The 21,237-nt window shown below is 39.8% G+C and overlaps 1 protein-coding gene across 1 annotated transcript in view; it reads left to right on the plus strand.

The window, feature by feature from the left end:
- Positions 1-21,237, plus strand: part of EXOC5 (exocyst complex component 5) — a 41,123-nt gene that overhangs the window by 1,081 nt on the left and 18,805 nt on the right. Inside the window, exons 2-5 of the mRNA XM_075193595.1 lie at positions 8,135-8,229; positions 8,834-8,981; positions 14,164-14,358; positions 19,829-19,893. Coding sequence (XP_075049696.1) covers positions 8,135-8,229; positions 8,834-8,981; positions 14,164-14,358; positions 19,829-19,893 — 503 coding nt within the window. The remainder of the gene's footprint in view (positions 1-8,134; positions 8,230-8,833; positions 8,982-14,163; positions 14,359-19,828; positions 19,894-21,237) is intronic.

Here is a 21,237-nt window from a genome sequence, read left to right on the forward strand (position 1 = left end):
TGTTGTCAGTGTAGGAGGGGGGGCTGTGTTATCAGTGTAGGAGGGGGGGCTGTGTTATCAGTGTAGGAGGGGGGCTGTGTTGTCAGTGTAGGAGGGGGGCTGTGTTGTCAGTGTAGGAGGGGGGGCAGTGTTGTCAGTGTAGGAGGGGGGGCAGTGTTGTCAGTGTAGGAGGTGGGGCAGTGTTGTCAGTGTAGGAGGTGGGGCAGTGTTGTCAGTGTAGGAGGGGGGGCAGTGTTGTCAGTGTAGGAGGGGGGGCAGTGTTGTCAGTGTAGGAGGGGGGGCAGTGTTGTCAGTGTAGGAAGGGGGGGCAGTGTTGTCAGTGTAGGAGGGGGGGGGCAGTGTTGTCAGTGTAGGAGGGGGGGGGCAGTGTTGTCAGTGTAGGAGGGGGGGGGCAGTGTTGTCAGTGTAGGAGGGGGGGGGCAGTGTTGTCAGTGTAGGAGGGGGGGGGCAGTGTTGTCAGTGTAGGAGGGGGGGGCAGTGTTGTCAGTGTAGGAGGGGGGGGCAGTGTTGTCAGTGTAGGAGGGGGGGGCAGTGTTGTCAGTGTAGGAGGGGGGGGCAGTGTTGTCAGTGTAGGAGGGGGGGGCAGGGGCTGTGTCGTCAGTGTAGGGGGGGGACGGGGGCTGTGTCATCAGTGTAGGAGGGGGGGCGGGGGCTGTGTTGTCGGGGTGCGAGGGGGGGCGGGGGCTGTATTGTGGTGCTCACAGTGTACAGTTTTATTTCTGGCAATATTTTAATCTGACATGTTAAACCCATACTATATAGACAAGATATTTAGGGGTTAAAATAGAGGTTGTACCCGCTCTTCAGACCAGAAACTATTGGTGTTGGGAAGGCTACGTGATCTTTTATATTGGTCAAGAGTTTTTCATATTTTGCACTGATATATATATATTTTTTTTAACGTAAGTTACTGGCGGTTGGCAACTGATGACTCTTTGCAGCCTTTAACAGAACACCCTATGCACTACATACAGGCACTCTGATCGCAGACAAGGGCACTTATCACAGCTGTATTCATTGTCTCAGTTGCTGCACATCCTCTTTGAACTTGACTGATTATGCATATCCCTCAAAAGCTTCATTTACTGATAACTGAATACGTTTTAGATAAAGTTGAGACCATTTTTTTCCCTCCTCAAAGCAGATGTAGAGATCAGACAGTGGGCTTCTTAATCTGTAATGGGTGATAGATGAGAAAAATAGTTTACACTTGGATTCATAGCCAAGTACCATAATGTCAAACATTTCAAGTTTTTTTTTATTTTATTTTGGTTAGGTGTAATGTCTTTTATAGAGAGTAATTTAATTGTATAATCGCGCCTAGTTTAATCTCAAATTTGGTAGGTATAGTATGCAGAGATTCATATGTCTAGTGTGTGGATAAATAGTGGTATGATCATGTTTGGGGAAGAGAGGGTGTAATGTTCAGTGTCTGTACAGAGTGTAATAATATTGTATAAGTATTATTATCATTTATTTGTTGGGCGCCACAGGGTTTTCGCAGCGCCTTACATAATACGAACAGTAGACCATACAGGGTAAACATCACAGAACAATAAACACTAAGTACCAATTCTTCGGAAACTCCGGGCAGACATATGGAGTGAGGGTGGAGCAGAAGAGTCGGTATGAAGACAGGAGGGGAGAGGGGCCCTGCTCATACGAGCTTAAATCCTAAGGGACCAGAAACTAGTATTATGTTTACTGGCCAGGTCATGTTACCAATGCCACAGATTGCATTGAACAGTTTAAACTAGTAGTACCATAGCTATGTCCATTTAGCTTTTGTCTGACATGCATGGTGCAGTTTTCATAATAGGACATTGACACTTTAAAATAAGTTTTTGCTTTTATTTTTCTTTAATGAAATCTATTATACTATGTGACCCAGCAACACTTCAGGTGATGCACACAGCTACCACCTTGCTTTTTACTTTGCTTTTATTGTCAGGATGGTAAAGTAAATTGACAGTTTAGAGTTCCACACTCTTTCCTGTGACCCTAACACTAAATAGACAGAGACCAGCTCCCTAGCTACCGGCCACTCTCTGGCATCTGTCACAACTGAGCAATGAAACAGACAGGTTTAAATAGTTGACAGTCCTCCCACAGCCATAAATTGATGGACAGATGACACTCCCACCTTGCCTTTAAAAGGGAGTTCTCTGTTTTGATTACACACTATTAAAGTAATTCAATCGTTTTCAAATAAGCATTGCCCAAGCGATTGTGTTGTGTTTCCAAGGCACAAAGTAATTTATTTTAGCAGATGCAAAATTTAACAATTCAATACATGATTATAATACAGTACAGCCAATACCAAAAGATAAATACATACCGCTGCGCTCCCACGGCTACCAGTGAACAGTATTTCACTCCAGAATACTGTGGTCAAAGTAGACTGACGCCAATGGGAGCACAGCTATATTATATACACTCAGTGTTACAGAGAGAACAATGCAGATGACGTGGCTTGCTTCTATAGGTCCAGACTTCAGGTCGGTCCAGTGTAAACAGGTCATAGGCTAGTTCAAACCACCCCCTCCAAGGCTGAGGGTCAACATTCCAGATGATTCTCCCGCCCAGAAACTAGTTACATCTAGTCCATTAGCATTTTACAGTTTGGTATCACTCTAACTATTTATTCCCTAACATCAATAACTAGAGTATGCAATATGCGATCTCTTCGGCGAATGAACCGGACAGCTGCTGATGAATAGGGGATTAAAATGATACCAGACATGACACATTTCCTATAACCTAAACCTTAAATAACACTGAAGTGTACATATAATCATAATATATAAACTAATAATAAACTAAATACTATCTGCTCATAAATCACTGTGGAATGGAATCCATATAAATATGAAATATATAAATAACTAAATGTTGTAGTGCGAGTGTGTGCGTATTTTACTGTGCGATCGCGTTATGCCACGTGTAGCGTGGCGTACTGAGTGCAATCGCACGATAAAAAAATATTAACCAATATACTTTCGTTTATCCAATTATACGACTTCGACAACACGCTATCAGGCTGCTGCTTGCTGTGGAAAAGCTGTTTTTTTTTTAAACCACTTCAAAACATGTGAGTTAAATCAGACTCTTTACCATTAGTTTCTCACACATACGTTCTCTACCTGTATCTCTTTAACTTAGGTGAACTGTACAAATGTATAACTGTTTGCAGCCTTTCTCTGCAGGTTGCCAGCTAAATACCTGTCTCCTCTTTTGGAAGTCTCTGCCAAACACCTCCCTTTGTCACAACTAGTACAACCTGGTACCTGTGAGCTTTAGTTTAGGTGATACAGTAATGTCTGGCCTCATGTGCAGTATTATTTAGTTTAGACTCTCTAGGTAACAGACACTCTTATGCGGTCTAAGGACTCATACTCAAAGTTATGTGGTTTACTTTCGCTTGTAATGCTGAGTAAAAACATGTAAATGGATGAAAAATTGAAACCAATTCCGTCTAATGGCACTGTACACAATTGCATTTTTATATGTTGTTAACTTGAGTTGTGGCGTGTGTGTTTTGGATGCCACTTGTTCCAGTTTTAGGACGTTGAAAGCTAGCACAGTTGACAAAAATCTATTTAGCGCGACAACTCGCACATGCGTTTGGCTTGGACATGAATGATGAGCTGAATCAGACCCATATTGGTAAATGTATTTTGAAAACATTTTCAATGCATCACCAGCATTTAGGAACCACATATAAATAACATCGCACACATACCAAAGAGGATTGTATTGTTTTCATTTGCATTTTTACTTTTTTTTGTTTTGATCTAATAAGTCAATTGGTACATGGTATAAAGGCTGTATGGTTATTCCTCCCCCTTCAAACTCAATTTTGTTACCTTTCTGCAGCTGTTAACTGTGCAAAAATGATTCTCACTAGCTCCTCCAGCCATGTAAAGGTTGTATTCGGTGCAACACTTGGCTTGGCCAAACAATCAACTGCCACCTTCCCTTACACATCCCTCTGACGTACTTTTAGCTTTTCTTGACAACTCTCGTCTTTCTTATGGGTACCCAGGAGCAGACCCTATTTGAGGCAATTGAAATATCCACAATTGGACTTCACCTTTAATTTTATACAACATATCTTGACAATTTTCCTTTAGCCTTACTTATAGATTGAGTCTGAGCACAAGACACTTTACTTCCATAGAACTTAGTTACTCGCAAATCAAAGTAAGGCTACATTCCATACATATTGTTATTTTTTGCCACTGGCATGTTCTATGTGAGTTGCTGACGTTCACCAGGCACATTTGGAAAATATTCAGTAATAAAAATCCTCAGGACATTTTCTGCAGCAGAGTTAAGTATAAGGTTGGGACTAAATTCAGTTTTAACCTGTAAAGATCTAATTAGTGCTCCAGTGGTTTGTTCTGAAACCAGAGAAACATGTAACAATTAAAATATCTCAGCCCAGGCTGCAGACTCAATCTTAAGTTTTATATTTGAGGCAATTTCTCTGTAATGATCCCAAGGGAAAAGGCTCACAGGATTAATTTAATTTGGTATTACGCAAGTGTATAATGTCAGGGTTTTCCATAGTGTAACGTACGTGTGTATATTATGTACTCAAATACTTATTGTATATTAGGCCTAGATCGATTTCACTCTTGTTTATGGTATGGGGCTATGCATGTCTGTCTGTCTGTCTGTCTGTCTGTCTGTCTGTCTGTCTGTCTGTCTGTCTGTCTGTCTGTCTGTCTGTCTGTCTGTATTCCTATTGTTGTGGGGACACTGACCTTGGTTATTGTGGGGACAAAACGAAAACCTTACCAGCAGTTAGCAATGCTGGGGACCTTGCTAATATACTAGGCATCAAAATCTGGCATGTCCTCGCTAGACACTTTTGTAGGATCAAAAGTGTACGCGTGTGTCTGACATAGAGGGAAAAGTGTGTGCACGCCCCTACTAGATGTCAGGGGAATATGCATATATTTGACTATGTGCCGGAAGCAAAGGAGATTGCAGGTTTTCTGTCCTTTTACACAGAACAGGGGATAAGACACGTCGCGTCCTTCTGCTGAAGAGATGTGACCGTGTGTGAGATTGGGGAGATTAAATCATGACGCAGCCCAGTGGAGGCTCCAACTATAGTTTGGAGAGCAGTGGAAACGAGTGTGCCACTGACACTTCAGAGGAGAGTGGTTTAGACACCAGTGGTGATGTGCCATTGCGCGGTAGTGGTACAAAGCGAAAGAACAAAGACATTTTGTATGCACAATGATTCTCAAACTGGTGGCAGCAGTGTTTTAAACACAGAAGGCTGAACATATGATATGGTGTGTGTCCAAACATTGTCCAAAAAAAGCAGTATTGTCTGTACTATGAGAAGCTCCTCTCAAAAATGTTCATAATAATGAGACTGATAATGCCTGGGCCATGAAATTTCCCAAGCACTTGATAGAAAGGTGCATGTAATTTGCACATCTTTGGAATATAGCCAATTTTGCACACAACTCCTTGATGTGATAAGGACAGGGAGCAGTGTTCTCATTTCATGCAACATACCAGGTTTCGTGAACTGTTCTGCTTGTCAAAGATTATTTGCAAGAAAATACCTGAGGCATCGCATGAATGCATGTAAGCTAAACCAAATGGGCAATAAACCCAAACCTGGCAAAAATCAAGTCCACTCTCTGTGTGCCTTTGTCAGCCTGTTCCACCTGACTTCACTGATGGGTTTTGGAAACTCCTGAGCGACATGACCCTAGATGAAATTTTGCTCGGTCAAAAATAACAGAGGCATCTCTTCAACTGGCTGTTGGCAAACATGAGTACGTCCGTCAGAAGCTTCAAGAAATTAGAAGGCTACTGTTACATGTCAAAAGAGCTGCCCCTTTGGAGAAGATCGAAGATTTTACCATCCAATCAAACCTTCTGCATGTACTAGACGTGGTGAAGCTGGTGGCTGGCTTTGAAGATGAAACCGGTATATTTAAGACACCATTGCTGGCGCTGAAGTTCAGGCATGGCTTTCAAAAGATATTTAGCATTGTGGAGTGCTAAGCAAAATGGAGGACTGCACTGTTGCAGTTGAAAATGCACGCAACTTCAGGAAGATCTATGAGGCGAGATGAAACGAGCTGATCTCATTGCTACCTTAAACTCTTAAGGAGTCGAGGTGGAACATTGTCCTCCCTGCCGCATAGTGGGGCTACCTGTGACCACTTTCCCTTTACACAGTATGGCAGCCTTTTAACCCCTTCCCCCTCACCACACAGTAAGGCAGCCTGTGTGGTGGGGTAGCATAGCATGGCATCCTGTGACATACACCCCTGTCACACAGCATGGCAGCATGTGACCCCCACCACTCCCGCTTGCCACGCAGTCTGGCAAGAAGTGATCCCCCCCATATACTTCCTGTCACACAGTATTGCAGCCTGTGACTCGCACACGGTATATAATTCTGTACTTTTCCTACCTCTCTTCCTGCACAGAGTGATAACAGAGTGTCCCATAAAATGTTGGCGGTCTTTGCCACTTGATGCATCTAAACAGGGTAGTAGATGGGGACATAACAAGAGGGTTGTCAGGCCGCGGGTTTTTCTTGGTTCATTTTTTTTTTTTTTGCCATGCTGACAAATACGTGTGTAGCTCTGATTGAGATAGACATATATTTTTATTGTTGGCAGAATGGCACAAGGTCGGTCGTTTTTTAATGTGCCATAAGTTTTTTTTGCAGGCTAATTGACGTTTTAGATCTTTCATAAGACCGGTGAATGGATACATTGATTAACCTGCTATAAAATGATTGCACTACAAAGGACCTGCTAGGTTCCATTCTTCTGGCAATGTACTGTCAGGGTTAATAAAAACAAATGGCGTAATCAGATTTAACTTTTACTGTTTGAATTTTCGTCCTGGTGATATATAAGGTGGTTCTTTTATACTGCAAACTGTGCTTTTGCTGCGTGGTCGATATTCATACATTACTGAGTACTCTAAGAGATGTTTATCTGTAAATTGACGTGCCGAGTTCTGCATTTAAAATAATTTAATAAGATTTGTAGAACTATGGAGAATAGTCATTACGTAGCCCCTCCCTCACTGTTCACCCCTGAGTATCTCCTGAAGAATGGGGTTCTTAGGTTTTGTGATTCCTTTAGTTATAGTTGTTGGGGAATGGGGGCTCTCTATGGAGAAAATGCAACTTCTAAATGGAAATCTCCTTTTAACTTTGTGCGAGTACCTTATTTCTTAGTAGTTACGTTCAAATTAAAGTTACATAGCAGACTCCAAACTTGAGGACATAGTAACCATTGAAACTTCTAGCTGGGACCTATTATCACTATGATCAAAATAGTACAATTTAAATGTATGTTTAAACACACACTTTTGAACCCTCTACATGTTTGCTATTTTATGTGGATAATATTTTGCGCACAAAGTCCCAAATGTTAGTTTCACTGTGGAGCTGCCCACAGGTTTTTACTTTTGCTGATCTCCGAGAGCCTCAGTGACGTGTAACGTTCTACTATGCTGCAAATGCATACAGAATCAATGCTGGCTGTAGCCTGGCTACTTGGGCTTGGCTGTACGATGGAGTGGGTGCACTATAGTGAAAATAGACTTGCATTAAATTCAATAGAACTGAGAGAAAAACATTAACTTGTAATGATTTTGCTCTTTCATTGATAAGAAACAGTAATATTTACAACATAGCAATATTTAGAAACAGAAAAAAAGATTTAATGATTGCTCCCCTTTACAAACCCCTGCTGTGTATGAGCCACATTTTCTTATTGGGATCACTCATGTGAACTGTGCTTTGGACTTCTTTGTGTTCTGTATATCTGTATGCCTGTATAACTGCATGTCCCAGCTGAAGTGAGGAGGGCACAGCTCATACATCTACTCAAAGACAGATGATTACTCTGTTTCTTAATCGAAGATCTTGATTTACAGTACATTCAGATTTCCATAGATTTAGTTTGTAAGTGTGCAGCTGGACTATAGGTGTTAAAGAGGCGTATCGTCTTCTAGATAATCAGTGCTGTGTAAATATTAGTCGTCCTGTTGACTCCAGTGCCAGAAAATCATTTAACACACATTGCTCATAGTCTCGTTTGGGCAGCCAATGTTGAACACTTATTTCTCTTTTTAGGAGCCGTTTGTTGCTGATGAATATATTGAGCGATTGGCATGGAGAACTCCAGGAGGAGGGTCTAGAGGAGGAGCGGAAACATTTGATCCACAAAGGTACTAGTCTTTAAATGGTACTCATCAGTGAGCGTTTCCCTGGAGAAGGTGCTTTGCACTTAGTTAGATTCTCACTGCTCGGGCATGGTGGAAATAGTGCTCCTCCTCCATAAGAACCAGATAATTGATCTAATCAGCAATGGGCAAATGAGACTAATGAAAGTGAATTTCTAACTTGTTGCTATGTGTTCTACCTAAAGTGGGCTGTTTGTACCATGCTGTTAACCACTTTAATCCTACATGACCGGACCACATTTCCCATTTTGTTTTGTATTTCAGGTTAGGTAGGGGTTTAATTTGGTAACACAGAATAAATCTAAAACTAGCTAATAGAGACAAAAACACTATTCTGTGATCATTTCTATAGTTCGTTTCAACATTATTGGATCTAATGGTTTGAATTTAGCATTTATGTACACTGATTAGGTACATTGATCAAGCAAAATATACTAGTCCTTTTATTTTTAAGGTGTTTGAACATATCTAGCATTTAATTTTAGCCATTAGACTTCCCATGATTATTTTTATATTGCAAGGGTGCCTAGAATGAGATAAGTTAAAATTTGATTGTTTGCTTAACAATGTGTTCTCATTCTGTGTACAGATTATTAGAGGAGTTTGTAAATCACATTGAAGAACTGAAGTTGATGGATGAGCGGATTCAGAGAAAAGTGGAAAAGTTAGAAAATCAATGCCAGAAAGAAGCTAAAGAGTTTGCCAAAAAAGTACAAGTACTTCAGAAAAACAACCAGGTGAGCAAGAAATCTGCAGCTTTTATAATAAAATATAGAATTTATACTGTTTTTTTTTTTTTTTTTTATGCCACTACGATTTCTTAATGTTTTCCCAGCTATCTATAAAAAGTTTAATCTTTGCTATTTGCTTTATTGTAAAACAATCAATTATCCAGAATCCCTCAGCCTCTTGTTTTCGATTAAGTTAATTTCTAATGGATGCTCTTTTGACTCTGCATGGTTTTTTTGTGTTTTTTTTTCTCGTTTTTATTATCCACATTAAATTACACTTTTGCTTCACTCTGCTCTTTTATATACAAGTTTAGTACAGTTTTTGTTTGTTCTAAATTTACAAACTGCTAGGCAAAGTTGAGTCTGGCAAAACGATTGTACTGTAAAATTTAGGACATTATGAGGGAGATTCAATTCCTTGAGTTGTTTTTTTAGAAAAATACGGTGCGTGCATCATTACCGTTAGTATGGTAATTTTAACACAGATTTCTGCTCAGGGAGCTGCAAGGAAAAATCAGCATTGAAATTAACGTACCAACGGTAATGCGCATTAATTACTGTAGTAACGAGACGCACCCCTCGTTGTTTTAAAGAACAAGGTTGGGAATTGAATCTACCCCTAAGAATAATGTTGTTTAAGTATAATGCGTATTTAAGAACATCGTTTCTGTAGGGTGAGCTTCCACCTAAACGCTAATGTCCTGTCCAGTTACACTCTACTACATGTTTACTTAGGGACTTATTTAAGTATAAACATTGTAAAATAAATGTTCTTTGTATTTTATTTCCATTCTTTGGTATCTAATTGTTGACATTGTTTATGAATTGTAAACAACTGTTTTTGTTGCTATACAAATGTTGATCTGGAAATGCTGTATGTAAGTTGACAAAAATGGTGAACCTTTACAAATGCTTTTCATTGTCTAGAAGGGAATTATCGTGTACACAGAACAAAGCCTTGTGTCAATAGTGCAAGGCTTCCTGCCATACCGAGTGTGTGTGATGCATTTTATAAATCTAAAAATTTAGTTATATGAACATTTGAGAACATTTAAAAGGCTAGACAACTTTTTGCTAAATCTTTTCCACTATCTGTTAAAACAGTGGTGGTCATCCCTTTTCTTTTTAAATAAAACATCTTTGCGTATAATGTGTGATGGATGTTATAAATAAACAATGTTAAAGCAATAATGGCCAAATTAATTGACATTGTACATGTCAGACAGAGAAGATGTAATGACCAGAAATAGAGCAAATATACAATGAAATGGAATAAGCAGAATATACAGTCATATAATTGGCTCATCTGAGATTCACAGAAGTGTGACATTTTTATATATTAAATGGGAGGGTGGTAGATGGGGAGAGGAATAACTGAGACCTATCATGGGACCTTCAGTAACCAGTGGACTACTATAGACTAATATTAAAATCAATCTACTGGGTGTAATTATAAGAAGAGGGCCAAGACATCCTGCCTATGATCATTGGGAGAATTGGAAGCAGGGGAAGGGGGGGGGGGCTATTATAAATAAACCAATAACACCAGATTTGGGAAAATTTATTGGATTTATTATTCAGGTGCGCAGAGATTTGTTCAATGGAAGCCAGAAACCAAATCTTGTTTAAAAGTTGCTGTCTAGAGGGAGGATCTGGGTTTTTCCAGTTCTTGGCTACCAAGCACCTGGCCGCATTAAGGATCTGTACAGATAATTTCCCAGATTGCTTGTCAAGAACGTCCAGCTGAGAACACAGGAGAAAAGACCAGGTACATTCAGGGATCTGCGCTCATCCTTTCTTAAAGCTGGGATTACTAATTTCACAGTTGTGGTTCTGGGACTTTACAGACAAAAAACTCAGAATAAAACGTGTTCTATATCTGACAATCGGGGGACCTCAACAAATTTTAGGACCCGATCCTCAGGTTTCACACCTCTCCGCTAAACCATAAAATATTCATCAACCATTTTAGGTATGGGTCCTGTGGTGGAGGGTTATTACAATTGGTAACCTTTATTTTTAAAACACTGACCTATTATGCAGCGCTGTACATGGAGATCATAGCACACATTACACACAGTGACATGAAATAAAAGGTAAAGATGGCCCAGCCCTAATGAGCTTACGCTATAAGGGGAGTGGAGAACAATTGATACATAAGGTAGCGCAATAATAACTGCTGGTGGGGAAAATGTTGTGGCTATTGTAAGGCGGCAGCGTTACCAATAGCCAATAATAAAGCATCGATTGACATTTCTGTGCGGTTACCGGTGGTGTGGTTGGAATGAAGAGACTGTGCGAGTTGGAGACATGAAACATGAACTAGTTATTGTAGAAATCTTAAGAGTCAGAAGTTGGCATCCATAACTGTCCTTCACCATTTATCTTAAATGATCCTGATTCTTCGGGGGGAATTTAGTTGGCCGCGTTACTCTCAAAAGTAATGCGGCCTGCACACTATTACGGTAATTGTAACTGAGCCGCGAGTAAAAATCAGCGTTAAATTACCGTACTAATGGTAATAATGGGCATTATCACTGTAGTAACGGTAATAGTGCGCATGCCGCTTTACTTTCAAGAGTAATGCGGCCAATGGAATTCTCCCCATCTTCTGGTTATAGAGAAGGGTGCTGCATGAGCACTGTTGTTGTTATCTGACAGTTTGCAGTGTAGCACAGTGTTTTTCTTTTGCATCATGCTTGCTGCTGGAAACAGAGCCAGGATAGTTGTTCCCCATGTTCGATGGCAGCTGCTATCACCAATGAGGCAGAGGAGACCACTAATCAGCAGCTGAGATTGTATTCAGTAGATCTTCTGAACAGCCCTGACCTTGGTGTGATGGCTACTCGGCATTTGAATTGTTTTATATTTGTGAGAAGATGATTATATGGAAGATACCTATTGGTGTACTAACTGCCGTTCACATGCCGCATGGGTTATAAATGGTTGTATTTATAATTATTTTGGCAGGAGACATAGTTTCGGTGGAGAATTAATTCATGAAAATGTATTTGACAGATAAAATAAGACAGAACATTTAATTGCACCTTTGTTTGAACAGAAATGAAATCCCCAGGGATATATTTGTCCTTAAATTAAATTGTTTAAAAACATGGACTGATACTTTTTTCCATAACCGCACTGTGGTTTTTGCTACTGTAATGTCATATACATGATATTTATTCAGTAGTAAGGTTTATTTGACTTGTTAGGACTATACTCACTCTCATCTTCAGTTTTTGGAAGAAAATGAAAGATATTTCATGTAGATGGTGCCTCTGTGTTATATCTGTATTGTACGTCTTTCCCTGTGAGTATGTACCGTATTCCCCCATGTATATGACGCTCCACTGTATAATACGCACCTATATAAATCATGTGAAAAAATTGAGGATAAACATTATCCTCAATTTCTTCACAGAGTATTTGTGCAGCTTATACAGAGGAGAGACAACGCTATAGTGAATTCTGACTTACCCTGTCAGATGATTCCTCTGTCTGGTAAAGTCTTCTGTCTTCTCTCTGTCTGATCCTGATGCTGGAAACCCGATTAAGGTCCTCTCTGCGATGTCCGGATGTCCTTTCAGGACCTTGACAATCCTTTCGGGACCTCAAGGGGACCTTGTCAAGGTCCTGAAAGGACATCCAGACATCGCAGAGAGGACCTTAATCGGGTTTCCAGCATCAGGATCAGACAGAGAGAAGACTTTACCGGACAGAGGAATCATCTGACAGGGTAAGTGCTACTACCCCTGTATAAGACGCACCCAGTTATTAGACCCAAAATTTTGGGGAAAAAGGTGCGTCTTATACATGGGGAAATACGGTATTTGTGCTTCCTGAGACTCTGCTTATCTATAATGAATGGATATACATTTAAAACAAGATGGAACTTGAAAATATTTCTTGTTTAGCTCTGCCTATCTACTATCTCAAAGCTTACTGCAGTCAGCGGCATTAATAGGCTAGAGTTTGGAATTGTCTTATTAAAAGAAATAGTAACACTATTGTTTGGAATACTAACTGATAAGTCCCTTTCTATAATAACTGCTAAAAACTTTTCAGAACAAAAAATTATTTGAGATAAAACGTAGCTTTTGTATCAGATTGTATTGTACCTTGTATATATGGAGACATCTATTCAAACGTGTACAGGAAATACATGGCTCTCATCTGTAACACATTTGGCTACCTTAACCTCTGTAACACATTATTTTTTTTCTTATCCCTCCCTCCCCTGTAAACATCTCCTTCTCCACCTGTTGAAACATACCCCGTCTCCCCCGCATATTGCTTACTTTTCCTGTAGGGAGAGGGCTCCCAGATAGCTAAACTTGGTCTCACAAGATGAGCTTTACTTATATCTTACTCGCAAGACTCCTAAGAAGCCCCACAATAGTACAGCGATTGCCTGGCATGGAGACAGATTGCAGAGCATACACTCTGATTCACTGTCTGACCTCACTGATGAATCGCTGGGTCTCACTGCAGGGGTGGGTTCTCCCATTCCCCACAGCTAGTCCACATTGACCAGGGATGTCCTGGGTCCACTTGTATCTGTCCTACTTCAATTTGTACAATCGGTGGTTTAATGTAACCCAATGTAATGTGTGACAAATGCCACAATTAAATCCTTTTTATTTACGGTTTAGATTAATGCAGTCTACTGTTGAACTCTTTCAACATAATATAATGCAAGCATGCAATGTAAAGCCCAATCCTAAATGTAGTTGTAACCTAGTGATTCATAAGGACTACTCATGCCTATAAACAGTCCATCACAGGAGATCCTCCACTGACTGAGAGGGCATTTTGAAACTGGAAGCAATAAGGCCTTTCCCCGCTTCCATTTAGGCAAACGTGTGACTACTGATGTTTGTAAAAGGCCCGCCTAAGGAGAGAGCATCTCCAGTGCTGGACCATTGTAGGTATTTTGAGAACAGACCAAATCGGGGGACTGCAGGTGCCAGATGTGCTTTAACCTATTTTATCCCAATCAAATTTAACATTAAAGTTTTAGATAAAATTAGCCTTTAAATACTATACATGTTTTTTAAGTACTCAACAACTTAGGTCACTTGGTTTCTTATTTTATCTTGCATGTTGCTAGGATGATGTAATGATGACTGTGTCTATATAATAAACGAAGCATGGTTCATCGGTTTTTTTTTTTGGTTTTTTTTTCCAGGTTGCTTTTCTGCATTTTCAAGAACTTGACGAGCACATCAGCTATGTGGCAACGAAGGTGTGTCATCTTGGTGACCAGTTGGAAGGGGTTAATACGCCACGGCAGCGAGCTGTAGAGGCTCAAAAACTGATGACCTATTTTAATGAGTTTCTGGATGGAAATCTGCAGTCTGATGTGTTTAACAACTCTGAAAAGGTAAGGGCCGCCAACAGGGCGTGAAGTGATTGCAAGCGGCAAGCAGCGTTGCCCTAATTGCTTCAACTTGTGCTGGTCACACTTACAGCCGTTGAGAGACTGACTCGTTAAAGTTTAATTTTTCACAAGTGTGCATTTGCAATATTATCCTGCTGAGCTCCTCCAGATTTATTTATACTTTAAAATGTTGTTAACTGGTCTTTTTTATTTTAGATTTTCTGCCTTGCTGATTTTATATTCAATTCAACAAACACAGAGGCATGTTTGTTTTCTTGTGTGTTTTTTTATTTTTTTTGCCCTTTTATAGAGGTTTGATAGCAATGTGTTAAAACCAGAGGGGCTTTTGCAGTTCTGTTTCCATGCTTATCCCAATTAAAGGTAGTTTAATGGTAATACGGTGCTTTTAATAGCTAACTGTATTGCAAATTATTGCTAACTTTTAAGGTTCTAAGACCACCTTGTCGGGCAGATTATAAATGAATCTAAGATGATGTCATGTGCACAGATATTCAAGAGCTCAATAGAAAGGAGGATTTTTATACTTACGATAAATCCTTTCCTCTGAGTCCATCTGGGGGACACTGTGTTCCCTCCCTTCTGCTCTTTTCTCGGTTGTCTTACACTCGCACACCATCTAAAATGTAAGTAAACTATTGAAATTCTTCCACATAAACTTAAAAAAGCAATGAAATTATGAATATTAAGGCAGAAGCCTTAATGGACGTGTTCGTTGCTCAATACAGAATATTTGATACTTCAATATTTGAAGCTGTATACTGGAGCCTGACTTGTGAATGTACCAGGATTTGGCAGAACAGAATTCAATATTGAGGACTTATTATTCACACGTGCATAAATGACGCTTGTGCATCAGCACTGTTCTTCGTTAACTTGGAATTTCATAAACCGGTTGGTTAATTTTGTCATAAAACCTTACCCTATGGTGGACCTTTAACTTTTACCAAAATTGGACTAATTTTGGTTCCTTCATTTTATTCCAGCATTTATAACATCTGTGTCTATCTATCTGTATATGCTGATTTATACACTCATTGCACTAGTTTAAAATGCTTTGTATTACTGTTGCCAATCCTTTTGCTTCTCATTAATCCTCTATGTATATATCACTTGCTGCATTGTTCTAGTGCTCTGTGCATTTGGTGTAGACTTCTGTGCAGATTACTAATAAAAGGCTTCCCCAGTTGTCCTGTCATGGTGTGTCCTTGAATTGATGTTCAAAGCCGGCTTAGGCATTGTAAGACAATCTTGTGGCAAACATTGCTCACTGAAAACAAAGTTAAGCAGATGCTTTACACCAATTTAAATGTATTTTAAATATGTTGTTATTTTGTAGTCTAATAAAAAATCTTTATGAAGTTACTCTGTTGTCTCTTCCCAGGTCACCAAGGCCTTAAACTACGAAAAAACTAAACTAACAAAATGTAATAGTACAGTGTTGGCTAACCTGTGACACTCCAGGTGTTGTGAAACTACAAGTCCCAGCATGCTTTACCAATATATAGCAGCCTATTGCTGGAAGGGTATGCTGGGACTTGTAGTTTCACAACACCTGGCGTGTCACAGGTTAGCCAACTCTGTAATAGTATAAGCATGTGAGTAGAAAGAGGCTGTGTACATGGGCATGAGATAAAACTCTGTATTGATGAGCGAGTTCATTCTGAAGTTAAGCTACGTTTTTTTTGTGCATTAATTAATTAAATGTGTTAGGTTAAATGACACCAATGTCTAAATGGTTGTAGGGACTGAGTGGGATGGATGTGGCGACTATTTTTTGTGCTACATAGCTGCTCAGATCTTCAGTTGCGTAGACTGCACGTGGGTATTCCAGTGAACACATAAATCTGAATTGGCAGCTCCATCATTTTGTGACTGACAGCAAATCTGACTCCATGATGGTGCTGAATTTGCAGCTAACCAAAGGATGTTATTACTGTTTGTTCCCAATTGTAAAGCGCTATGGAATCTGCTGGCGCTATATAAATAAATGTTGATGTTATGATGGCATATGTCTGTATTGTGCAAGAAACACATCCATTAAGGCTTTTGGGAGTTTTAGTGGAAAAGGTTTCAAAAGTTTTCTTACATTTTAGATGGTGTGTGAGTGCAAGGAACCTTTATCGGACTTGTTAAACCATAAGGTTTTTTGACTGTGAAATGCCATAGCTTTTTGTAAAGTTCAAATATTTATTATATCAATTTCAGAAACATGAACACATACATTTGACAGCAGATAAGAATCACTTCGCCCATCTAGTTTCCACTATTTTATTTGATCCCTAATAAACAAGCTTGTTTAAATTGTTCTATTATATTAACCTCTACCACCTCTGTTGGATGTCTATCCCACCTCTCTACTACCATTTTGGTACAGTCATTTTATCTCAGATTTCCTCTAAACCAAACCATGTCCAGTCCATGTCTTTCTCACACATACCACAATGCCCACTAGCTTTGTGATCACATGCCAACATCTAGCACACCAGCTTTTTTTCTCACATTATCTTCCGTGTACCAGTTTGTCACATGACACCCCATTCTCACCATCTTTTATTTCACATGTAACCTCTGTGTGCACCAGCTTTTTTTCACTTCTCATCCTCTTTGCACCAATGTTTCTTTCAATGTCACACCCTTCGCATCAGCTTTTCACACGTCCCCCTATATGCCCACCAACATTTCTCACACATGCCATCACATAGGCCCACAAACTTTTCTTGCACATGCTACCCTGTATCTACCGCACTGAGTGGTGCAGTATGTGTGCTCTGGCAGGCAGTGGCGGGGCGTGTGTGGGGCCTAAATGGGTCTAATATTGTGGTTTAATTCGCTTGTGTGCTTAAGGCTGGTTCTTTCTGTGGTTTTGTCATTAAGTGCGCCCAGACTTTATGGGATCATCGGGGTTGTCTCTGCTAAATACCAGATTTTTGGTTTGTTATGAGGTGGTGGTTCTTGTAATCCAATAGATTGTAAGCTTGAGAGCAGGGTTCTTTTACCTCTCTGTCTGTATGTATTACCCAATATTGATTTATTAATGTTTGTTCCCAATTGTAAAGTGCTACGGAATTTGTTGACGCTATATAAGTGTTGATGATGATGAAATTCCCCGTCCTCCGGGCCTCATAATTCAGTGTTTTCTTTTGCCAGTGACAAGGAGTCTTTTGATTTATGTCCATCAGTCCCTGGTAACATAACATCGCTTTTCTTTGTTAAACTTTCTTCAAGTGCTTAGGCTTGTCTTCCTTCTATTCATTGCTCTGTTATCTATTTTTATCAATATCTATGCTCTAAATAATCAGTTATTATCTGCGGGGATACAGGAATTTATTCTTATTTACAATAGAGCTGTCATTTCACGATTTTCAGTTTAAGCATTCTAAAAAGTAACAAATATGGTAAATGGTTTTGTTGTTAGTCTAAACAACTGTGTCCTCAAATCCTAAATGCTTTACCCTTCTTACTTGGAGATTTCCCTTGTGTACCTTCGGGGGGGAAAAAAATAAATATTACCTCATTGACTTGCCCTACACCTTCCTGTGCTACTCTCTCTCCCATGGGCACCCACCAGCCCATCCTTTTTGCATCTGTCATTAAATTAAGGTAACCTGTCTGTTTCTAGACTTTTCACTTATTTCCAGGTTTTATGGAGCTTGCCAACATTTCGAAAAGTGTATTTGACTGTCCAGATGGCCTCTGTTTCATTTCCATTCCCTTTATTTATATTGCAAAATTGCATTCCTCTGAATCTCCCTCATATGAAATTGGGCCTAAAATAGCAATTTTGTAGATTGCCTCTTTGTTTGACCAGCTCCTTGACTTCTGCTTTTTTCACAATTATGTGAGTCTGGGAATGACCCCCACTTAGAGTCTAGAATTACTACTAAGAACTGCCTTGTTGTGGATGGAAGTAAATTGATAATCCACTCATGATTTTGGAGGGTTGTAATATCTGGTGGTGTGTGCGGCTTACAGTCCTTATCTGCCTCTTACTAAAATGCCTTTTAGACCAGATTTAGCTCGATCCTTGCAGCATCAGATGAACTATAACTACTACCAAAACCCTGGGAAAAGTGTGGGGAACAATGGACATTTTAAAGGCAAGAGTTGTGAAAGGACACAAAACTTGAAAAACCTTTTCATAGGCTTTTGAAATAAGGCTATAGATTCCCTTTAAACCTATGGAGGTCATAAAGTCCACTGTCTCTATGGCTAATAAATATCTGTCTCAATTTCCACTAGGGGCACTTCCTAAATGACTTTGTTGTCTATTGCTGCCTTTTTACCCCTCTTCTGGGTTTGAGAGACTAAAAATTTGCCCCTGCTTGGGACTGCCATTAATTCTAGTAAGCGGGCCGTTCTTGTTAATTTGATGTACCCATAACTCTAGTTGTTCGGGTCCAAATTGGTTTGAACAGAACCAGTCTTTCTCCTACTAGCTAAAGCTCCACCTGCTTTGACATAAAAGCGGTGAGCTCCCTCTGTCAGCCTTTACATCATTACATATAACTTGTGCCTGAAACCCCATGAAAAGGAAGGGTAACTAGGCAGTACTTAGATTGAAAATGTGCTGTCCAGAGCTTATGCTATAAGGCTTGATTTATCACTACCACGTGAGATATGTTTGTGGCTGACAGACTAATAGAGTTTACGGAAGCCTTACAGAGCAAATTTATATTCCTAATCTTTTCCATTGTTCATAATGGCAAAGGAAAACGAACATCCGGTATTTCTGGCTCCACACTCTGAGTTCTACTTACAGAGTCCACAGATACTTCAGGATCAGTGCTGCTCTGGCAAAAATCTGCTCTTTCATCCTCCTATCCATAAGATCCCTGAGCGCCACTCCCTGTACTCTAGTGGGGTAATAGTTCTATTGGAGAGGCTAGCAATGTGTGTATCAAATATTGGGACTCTGTTCCAGGTAACTGAATCTTGCTCCTTAAAAGGATTTATCTTATGTAGTTGCTGAAAACTACCTTGTCTTTTGTTTGTTAGCTCCCATTAATTAGTCGTTGTGTCATTCATTACTTGAAACCTTCCATAATTAATTGTTGTCCCAAACAAATGCCCTGCAAGGCACGAGTGTCTCTCTTCCGTAGTGTTTAGAGTTTTTCTCCCATCTTTAATGAGGGTGTTGATAATGTCAGTATTAAAGGTAGACACCTCTTCTTTGACATGCTAAACCAGATGGAGGAGAACACCTGGAAGAAACTCCTACTTCGGAGTCCACAAAATCCTGACTTATACATCTGTCATATTAGGTATTGTTGATTATTGATGTTTGAAATGACCTTGGATATCCATAATGTCTATGCAAAACTGACAAACATTTCTGAACCCATGAAACAATCACTGTAGATGTTGATTATATATTTCTTTCCATGGAATGTCTACACAGTACAAATTTAAACAAAACTTGTTCTATTTCACTTTTTTGCTAATGTGTTCACAGATAAAAGAAGCAGCTGATATTATTCAGAAGTTGCATTTAATCGCTCAAGAGCTGCCATTTGATCGGTAAGTAGTTGGCCATCCACACAGATTTGTACAGCCCAACCACTTATTGTCGTATAGTGCTTCAGCTTTTCAGCACCCAGCATGCTTTGCCAGCTAGTTGCTAGAAAAGAACAGCAGCTTGTCTTCTCCTGTATCCTGTTGGCGGACACGTGCAGGATATTGTCTAATGGCATATGGTGGATTGTGACTACGCCACTGCACAGGACAGCTCACCAGTCTGGTTGTAAATAAGCTCTGGGCCATTAAAATATAGGAAACAAATATACAAAGTACAAAGGAGCACACTTTTTATATTGTAACAGTCAAAACGGATGTTTAATTCTAACTCCTTCCACGTGAAGAACTGATAAACGTAATCCGGCTCTAATATGAATTAAAGTGTCCAGAGCTATGCTTCCGCAAACTGTTTAGTATTAAACATTGATGTCTCCAGCTAATGCTGTGGGAGATGTCTTTTCTTCAAGAGCTACAGTGTCTTCACACATCTGAAGATTGCAAGGTACTTTAAATGCATCTTCTGTAGCGATCAATTTATAATCATAATACAATAATTAATATTCTTTGTTGGGAAAGTGTCTCAGTTTGTATAGTTTAGATACGTTCTAGAGCAGGCCTGGCCAACCTGCGGCTCTCCAGGTGTTGTAAAACTACAAATCCCAGCATACCCTACAAGATATCGGCTGGCAGAGCATGCTGGGGCTTGTAGTTTCACAACACCTGGAGAGCCACCGGTTGGCCAGGCCTGCTCTAGAGACTGCTCAGTTAGATTCCTCAGAAGTCAGAGAAGGTTATTCAGTGCGCAGCTCAAAATGCTTATGTCTTGCAAGGTAAAAGTGCACCTGGGTGGGCGGAGAGGCGAATTTGTAAATGTCACTTCCAAAGTCTAACTTTCTACCTCTATAGATCCACCCCTTTTTATCAAACTTTTTTTATTTTTTAAATGTTTCTAATTGATCTTATTACATGTCACTTTTACGTGTTTTGCTATTGGCAATGTGCACCAAGAAGACTGCTTCTATACAGGAGTGCAATGTGAAGGCACAGAATGTGTCCTATTAAAATTATAGGATGAGACTCCACCTCTGCTAGCTCGCTCAAAGTCCTTCTGCAGGGTGAAATTGGCCATGCACCCCTCCATACACCAAGGGGATCCCTTTCTAACACTGCAAGTTCAATCATCTTTTTTTTTATATTTTTATTGCACTGAAGTGCTTCTGGATTTTAAAATATTCATTGATAAAGAGGCCTTGAAATGAACATTTAAATTGAGTCCTGCCCTTCATTAGTGGATCTCCCAAATCCACTTGTTAAAGGAAAATTAAAAAAGGTGTATATGTAGGCGTG

The sequence above is a fragment of the Mixophyes fleayi genome, chromosome 12 (assembly GCF_038048845.1).
Source record: "Mixophyes fleayi isolate aMixFle1 chromosome 12, aMixFle1.hap1, whole genome shotgun sequence".
Taxonomy (NCBI): Eukaryota; Metazoa; Chordata; class Amphibia; order Anura; family Limnodynastidae; genus Mixophyes; species Mixophyes fleayi.